The sequence below is a fragment of the Megascapheus bottae genome, chromosome 16 (genome assembly GCF_031878675.1).
Source record: "Megascapheus bottae isolate mThoBot1 chromosome 16, mThoBot2.hap1, whole genome shotgun sequence".
In the NCBI taxonomy this organism is placed as follows: Eukaryota; Metazoa; Chordata; class Mammalia; order Rodentia; family Geomyidae; genus Megascapheus; species Megascapheus bottae.
In genome coordinates, this window is record NC_143524.1 from 1,271,516 (window position 1) to 1,279,644 (window position 8,129).

The 8,129-nt window shown below is 59.4% G+C and overlaps 1 protein-coding gene across 1 annotated transcript; it reads right to left on the bottom strand.

Annotated features, from left to right (window-relative positions):
• Positions 1-786: 786 nt before the first annotated feature.
• Positions 787-8,129, bottom strand: Ifitm10 (interferon induced transmembrane protein 10). Its single transcript, XM_090347147.1, has 2 exons — positions 7,787-8,129; positions 787-1,266 (listed from the first exon to the last, which is right to left on the bottom strand). Exons 1-2 carry the CDS (start codon positions 8,027-8,029, stop codon positions 1,117-1,119), a joined length of 393 nt encoding a protein of 130 aa, XP_090203273.1. The 5' UTR covers positions 8,030-8,129; the 3' UTR covers positions 787-1,116.

Genomic DNA, 8,129 nt, shown 5'->3' on the forward strand with positions numbered 1-8,129 from the left:
GTGTCAGGAGACTCCTGCTTGGGGGAGCAAGCCAGGGAAGGCCCCGTGTTGGCGACGCCGGAAGTGGAAGAAACCCCACACCTGCGGACGACTCCGTCCCCGCCCAGGCATGGACGGAAGGCCAGCCGAGCTGGACAGGAGTTTTATTGAAAGTTCACAGATACACGGGCTCTGTGCAGGGGCACAGCTGGAGGGGGAGGGTCAGGGGAGGGGTCTGCGCAGGGTCACAGCTGGAGGGGGAGGGTCAGGGGAGGGGTCTGTGCAGGGGCACAGCTGGAGGGGGAGGGTCAGGGGAGGGGTCTGCGCAGGGGCACAGCTGGAGGGGGAGGGTCAGGGGAGGGGTCTGCGCAGGGGCACAGCTGGAGGGGGAGGGTCAGGGGAGGGCTCTGCGCAGGGGCACAGCTGGAGGGGGAGGGTCAGGGGAGGGGTCTGCGCAGGGTCACAGCTGGAGGGGGAGGGTCAGGGGAGGGGTCTGCGCAGGGTCACAGCTGGAGGGGGCGGGTCAGGGGAGGGGTCTGCGCAGGGGCACAGCTGGAGGGGGAGGGTCAGGGGAGGGCTCTGCGCAGGGGCACAGCTGGAGGGGGCGGGTCAGGGGAGGGGTCTGCGCAGGGGCACAGCTGGAGGGGGAGGGTCAGGGGAGGGCTCTGCGCAGGGTCACAGCTGGAGGGGGCGGGTCAGGGGAGGCTCTGCTCAGGGGCACAGCTGGAGGGGGAGGGTCAGGGGAGGGATCTGCTCAGGGTCACAGCTGGAGGGGGCGGGTCAGGGGAGGGCTCTGCTCAGGGGCACAGCTGGAGGGGGAGGGTCAGGGGAGGGATCTGCTCAGGGTCACAGCTGGAGGGGGCGGGTCAGGGGAGGGGTCCCAGGCGCTGGCAGCCCTGTCCTGGGAGCGCCCACATAAGCCCTTCTTGCTGGGTACCGGGGTTGAGGGGTCTGGGAGTGTGGACAGGGTGCAGGGGCACAGTCACCGCTGGCAGCCGGGCGACAGACAGCTCAGAACAAGCCCAGGGCCCCGGGTGGGGCTGGCGGAGGGGCGGGGGGGCTGGGATGGCTTGACGCTCTGGGGGGCACTCAGCTTCCCGCGGCATGGCTGCTGTCATGGCATCTCAGTGGCAGCACCTAGTAGTCGGTGAGCGGGTACCGCAGGAAGATGAAGATGAGCAGGATGCAGGAGGCGGCCAGCGCGGAGCTGGTGATGTTGAAGAGCCGGGCCGTCTTGGCGTCCTCCACGGCCCCGTTCAGATCATTCAGGAGCTTCTTGTCCCGAACCTGGAGCCAGGGGAGGGCAAGCCAGGGCTCAGCAGGGCGCCGGGGGCGGCGTGGGGCAGGGGGCGTGGCAGGGCAGGGGGGAGGCCCACGACCTGATCTCCGGCCAGCGCTCTGGTCATGGCCCCTGCAGGGCTGTGGGGCAGGAACACGGTTGGACTGGGCGTCGCGTGGAATGTCTGTGAGATTCTTTTTTTTTTCCCCAGTCCTGGGCTTGAGCTCGAGGCCTGAGCACTGTCCTTGGGTTTTTCCTCAAGGTCAGAGCTCTACCACTAGAGCCACAGGACCACTTCTGGCTTTTTTTCTGTGTGTGGTACTGAGGAATCAAACCCGGGTCTTCGTGCATGCTAGGCAAGCACTCTACCACTAGTCAAATGCCTGGCCAGTCTGTGAGATTCTTATCTCCAATGAAGCCCCCCAAACCCGAAATAGCTGGAAGTGGGGCTGTGGTTCAAGTAATAGAGCACTAGTCTTGCACAAAAAAAAAAAAAGCTCAGGACAACACCCAGGCCCTGAGCTTGAGCCCAAGGACCAGCACACAGGAAAACAAACCTGGAATCTCCTCTAAGTTCTGCAACCTCTCCAGAGAGATCGCTTCTGATTCTACCATTGACGAGATCTCATCTCCACACATTAATTTCCAATTAGCAAAAAGAGCTGGCAGTGAAGTTGCAGCTCAAGTGGAGAGCTCAAACCCCAGCCTCGAGCAAACAAGCTAACGGAGGGCCCACTCTCGAGTTCAAGCTCCAGCACAAGAAAATAAAGAAAAAAAAAAACTTGAAAGGGGTGAGGGGAAAAAGTGTGGGGGCAGGGGCTGCACCCTGGCCGGGGAAGTCCTAATGAGTAGATGTTCTAATAGAGACCAAGATAGAGGCGCAGTGCAGCCCCATGTCACCTGAGATGACATGAGCGGTGTCACAGGGAGACAAGAGGTGGCCCTCCGCCATTGGGCTGTGGGACTCCATGGGGCTTCTCAGAGTCACAGGGGGCGACAAAGATGGGGATTCTGGATGCCTGTTAAGGCCACCTGACAGGCAAGCAGAGGCCGGCCAGGAGCGAAGAGACCAACTTTACAGGGCCACAGCACCAGCCTCTCGGCGTGGAAGCCGGACCGGCACAGAAGCCAGCAAGGCAGACGGAAGATGCCTTTCTGGAGCCGAGTCGCGGCCCAGCCCACAGAGAATGAGATCTGGTGTGGGTTCAAGGGTTCTAGTCTGGTCAGTAGGAACGGAATTGCCGGGCTTATGAGCAGGGCTGGGTGGCTCCACAGCTCTAATTCTGGCACAAGTGAGAAACACTGTCTGGACGCATAGGCAGACAGTTCGGCTCTGAGTTCAAGGACAGAGTCAAAGACAGAGCTGAGCCTGTGAACATCTGAGAGACGCCAGCCTGGCAGGCCCACGGGGCCCTTGGGAGGTGTGGCCGCAAGTCCACCGTCAAGAGTCAGGAGCAGCCAGGAGATGGGCCTGGGAAAAGTCCGCAAGGAAGAGGGACGAGTGTCCCAGGGAGGGCGAGGGTGGGGTGGCAGCGGTGGGGCAAGGATGGCAGGATGAGGGCCAGGCAGGCAAGATGGCGCCTGGCAGGGGAGGATGACGCCAAGAGGTGACAGAGGGCATTGGCTATGGAAGAGGTGGGGGGGCGGGACAGGCCCTGGAGATACGGACAGGGTGAGCGAGTCCAGGCAAGACTGGAAGAGAGGGGTGGACGCATGAGGGCATGGACTGCTCTCCCACTAACGGGGTAGCAGTTGGCTGGCTGGGTTGTGAGTAGGTGGAAGGGAGGGTGGGAGGGAGCACAGGGGAGTGGACAGGTGGAATAGTTCTGCCCTGTGGCTGGCCACACAGGTGAACAGGACAGATCACTGGAAGAGGAAAGGAAGGAGGGTGGCCTCTGGATGGACAACGGGAAACTGGTCCCCCAAATTTACATGTAGACTCCTGGCCCCGGTGGTGATAGAGGGGGACCTGGAGGGTGGTTTGGGAAGTAAAGCCTTCATGAATAGGGCCAATGCCCTTCCAAGGAGCCCCGGGAAGACCCCTTCCCAGCAGCCGTCGGGAGACACGCTGGAGGTCGGCCCGCAAGCAGAAGGCGCAGGCAGTTCTAGGACGTGGAGTTCTAGGCTCCAGCGCTGTGAGGAGTGGGGAGTGAGCTCAAGGTGTCTGTGTTCGCTGGTGACAGATGCCATGGACTCACATGAACAACTCATGTGAGGATGAGCAGGGAGTGTGGAGAAGCAAACACAGGGAAAGGAGAGGAGAGGCCGGATGGGCAGATTGGAAGGGGGTGGGTGGGGAGAGCGGGGAGAGAGTAGCAAACTCAGAGCTTTAAGTACCAGTGATTAGATACACTGGAGAGCAGGTAGGTGGAGAGAGGGAAGGACAGACAGGCAGACAGGGCCGGGAAGGAAGAAGCCTTCATTGAATGAAACCAACAGAATTGTGCATTTATTGATGAATGGATGCCCAGATAAGAGCCTACTGAGGGCAGGTAGAGGTTATGGAGGCAGGAATACAGGAGGACAGATATATGAAGGAATAAGAAGTAAAAAGGATTATGGAGAGAGAAAACATGTATGAAGATAATAGGTGGTTGGCTGGAAAGATTGGTGATGGTGTGGAATTGATTCCAAGAGTAGGGAGAATGATAGCTTATGAGGAGGTCAGTGGAGTGGCTGATGAGTGACACGTTGAGCACAGCCAATGACAGTGTGTTAGAGGACGGAATTCAGGGGTTAATAGAAGGGAAATAGGTGGAAGCATGACAAGCTGGACAAGCGCATGGATGGATTCACGATCAAAAGAATGGGTGAGTTGTGAACGGATGGATGGAGACAGTGAGGATGGATGGGTGGATGGATGATGGACAGGTGGGGGGACGAATGATGGGTAGATGGGTGATAAGTGGATGGGTGGATGAACAGTGGATGGATGCTGGGCAGAGGGTGGATGAATGTGTGGACAGATGATGGGTAGATGGATGGGTGGGTGAATGGTGGATGGATGATGAGAGGATGGATGGGTAATTGGATGATGGATGGATGGATGGATGGATGGTAGATTGATGGGTGGATGAGTGGAGGAATGGTGGATGGATGATGCATGGATGGATGGGTAGTTGGGTGATGGGTGGATGGATGGATGGATGGATGGTAGATTGATGGGTGGATGAGTGGAGGAATGGTGGATGGATGATGGATGGATGGATGGGTAGATGGATGATGGGTGGATGAGTGGAGGAATGGTGGATGGATGATGCATGGATGGATGGGTAGTTGGGTGATGGGTGGATGGACTGATGGATGGATGGATGGATGGTGGATGGATAGATGGATGGTGGATAGATAGATAGATGGATGAAAGGAGGAATGGTGGATGGATGATGGATGGATGGATGGGTAGTTGGGTGATGGATGGATGGGTGGATGGATGATGGGTGGATGAGTGGAGGAATGGTGGATGGATGATGGATGGATGGATGGATGGGTAGTTGGGTGATGGATGGATGGGTGGATGGATGGTGGGTGGGTGGGTGGAGGAATGGTGGATGGATGATGGTGGATGGATGGATGGGTAGATGGATGGTAGGTGGGTGGGTGGAGGAATGGTGGAGGAATGATGGTGGATGGATGATGGGTAGATGGATGGGCAAATGGGTAGGTGAATGGAAGCATGGATGGGTTGACAGAATGGACAGCGTATCTGAAAAAAGAGGAAACTACAGAGGAAGAAGGAAATGGATAAATGGATGAACGACGAGGTACACAGAAGGACAAAAGGGGAGGAAACAGGAAAGGTGAGTGTGGAAAGATTACAGCAATGGGTGGGATGAGGACAAAGGTAAAAGCAGAAATGAATAAAGAGGAGTGTGCAGAAGGACACGGGACGCTGGCAGGTGACCGCTGGAGGAGCATGGGAAAGAGATGACGGGGTACCTGAGGGAGTACATGGACGGGAGGGCTGGTAAGCCAGGTAGGAAGGAGCTCCCGAGAAAATGACATCAGAGGAGTCATTGTGTGACGGTGGTGGGGACGGGCTCAGAGGCCAGGGAAGGAGGCGGAAGCACAGATGAGAGAGTCAGTGGCTAGATGGAAGCTGGTGGCTACTGGAGGGGCTGAGGGGATGGAGGAGGGCTTGTGGGGTGTGTCACCTAGTAACAGAGACGCAGTCAGAGAAATGTGTCGTTTGGTGCTTGCATCATGGCACCAACCCTGAAGAGTGCATGATAGAGAAACGAAAACAGCCAGGACGTCGGCAGGCTAGGCAATCTTAATGGACCCACTGTACACACGTGCTCTGTTGTTGAGGGAAGAGCCAACAACATCATCGGTGGATGACGGGTGGGTGGGCAGACAGGCAGTCAGCGCTGACGCTGGGAGTGGAAGGTTTAGGCCGGACCCCACCCCTGCTCATCTGTTCTGTCTTCTCTGTCACTGGATCTTCCAGTGTCCTCAGCTCTGATCAAGCAGCAGACACGGCCGGCTGCCTCTCCCGCTCCCCACGCTCCCTTCACTGCTCCCCACGAAAGCCAGGGGAGGGCATCGCTGACCCCAGCTGTCCACCTCATGGCTCAGCTTGCATCTTTCCCTCCATCGGGAGAGCCCTTTCCCCGCTCCCAACCTTCCAGGCCCCGTGGGTGTTTGCCCCTCCCAGAAGTCCCTGGCCTCTGAGCCCTCACTGTGGTGCTCTGCCCATCACCCACTCACCCAGTGCTCTTCACCCCATGTTGGCCCCTGCCTTGGCCCACAAGAGAGGAGGAAGGGGACCTGAGGTAGTGCCCTGGAACGACGGGCAGAGGGCACTGAAGGCAGATGAAGAGGTGACTTCTGGGCTCCACCTGCCCAGTGCTGGGCTGCACAAAACCAGGCTGTGGCCTACAGGTTGCTGAGTGGCTGGTGAGGAGCTGACCTGGGCAGAGGGTGGACGGGTGGCCTGATGGGTGACCGACAGGGCAGCGGGCAGGAACGGGCTCGTTCCAGTCTTGGCCGTCAGCCCCCACCTCTCGTGCGATGGCTCCAACGGCATTTTATTTCCATTTATGTGAGCTGAAGGAATTCTGTGAGCTGTGGCTCACGCCAGTCATCCTAGCTACTCAGGAGGCTGAGATCTGAGGATCACGGTTCAAAGCCAGCCGGGCACAAAAGGACCTGAGACTCTTACCTCCAATTAAACACTGGAAAACGAGAAGTGGGGCTTGGCTCCAGGGTAGGGTGGCAGCCTTGAGTTGAGCTCAGGGACAGTGCTCAGGCTGAGTTCAAGCCCCATGACCCACACAACAAAAAAAATTTAATAAAATTAAGATAAAATAATAATAATTGGGGAGCAATGAGGCGAGAGGGCTGGCCAGTTCCCAGGGCTGGGGTTTCAGCCAAGCCCTCCTGACTCGAAGGTCCACCCTCTGCTGTTGGCAGTGCCCGCAATGGGTGGCACGAGGGGTCAGTGCAGCGGGGCAGGAGACTGCAGCTAGAGGGCGTGAGGCTGCTTCCCCGGTGACCCAAAGCCATGCCAGCGCCTGGTGGGAGGACGGGGTGGGGGGGCCCTGCTGACCCTCCGGAATGCCAACCCAGCTCACCCCACACAGCACAAGACCAACACTGTCCTGAAAAGCCTGACCTACCTACAGCCACACCAGATGGGCTGCCCTGACCCGCCGGCCGGCAGCAGCCTCAGCCAAGGCACCGGGCAGGCTTCTGGCCAGGAGCCAGGCAGCCAGGCCCGGGGCCCTCAGGCACTGGGCGGTGCACGGCGAGGGGGCACTGGGGAAGGCTGAGCTCGCCAGCTGCAGCCCCAGCTGTCCCAGTGGGAAGTGGTGCCCGCTGAGTGGCACTGGACTGGACAGTGGGGCGAGGTGGCCAAGAGGAGCATCAGCTCCCAGCATCCCATGCTCTTGATGTCTCTTGGCCATTCGATGGGCACCTTGCCTGAGAAGGGGGTGCTCAGTCCTTCCTTGGGGCACAGAGGACCCCCAGCCCGAGTGTCTTCCACGTGCAGCCTTCCCTGAATCCAGTCTCCCTCCTGTCCTGTCCTCAGGAAGGATGGGACATAGCCTGCCCCCTGCTCTGTGCTGCCAGCTCCTCCCAGCACCAGCGGCTCTGGAAGCAGTGCCATGCTGGCTGCAGGGTGAGGAGGCAGAGCCCTACCAGGCTTTGGCCATCCATCAGGTCCCGGGCTGGGCACCTCAGAAAGTCTGAGGGGGTCTCAGCCGTCACCCCTGCTTTCTGTAGGCACGGGAGCCCAAGACCTCCTCATCCAGGCTGCCCCGGCCTGTGTGCTCAGGGATGCTGTTGACCAGATGAAATCAACATGCCACTGACCAGAGCGAGGTTCTGAGCCCTAAAATGACCCGCTCCCCGAGGCTGGGCCGCGCGGGCCACCGAGAGCCTGGGTGGATGCTGTGTCATGGTTTCTCCGCTCAGCAAGGCGAGGGAGGCCCGTATGCCAGCCCAGACCGGGTCCCCAGGTCCCTTCTGCCGCACATGCTCTGCCTGGAGGCTCCTCCCCACCCCTGCCCCCACCACACAGCTCACCTTGAGGGAGTAGGCCAGGGCAATGAAGCCGAGGCAGCAGAAGTTGAGGTAGACGAAGTTGAAGATGGACCACAGGTAGTAGTCGTTGACCTCTGTGGTGTCGGGGTAGACCTCGATGACGGTGGCGGGGTTCGTCATGGTCTTCTTCTCGGCCGAGTGCTTGCAAGGCGGGGCCCCCCCCGCAGCCCGCACGCTGTCCGTCTTGCTGCTCTTGGACTCCATGGGGAACAGGGTGGGCGCCATGGGGGGCGAGGCGGAGGGCTCAGGGGCAGCCGGGGCCTGCAGGGCAGGGGGCTTGGACACACAGGCGAAGCAGCCCTTGGGTGAGCCCGCTGGGGGTCTG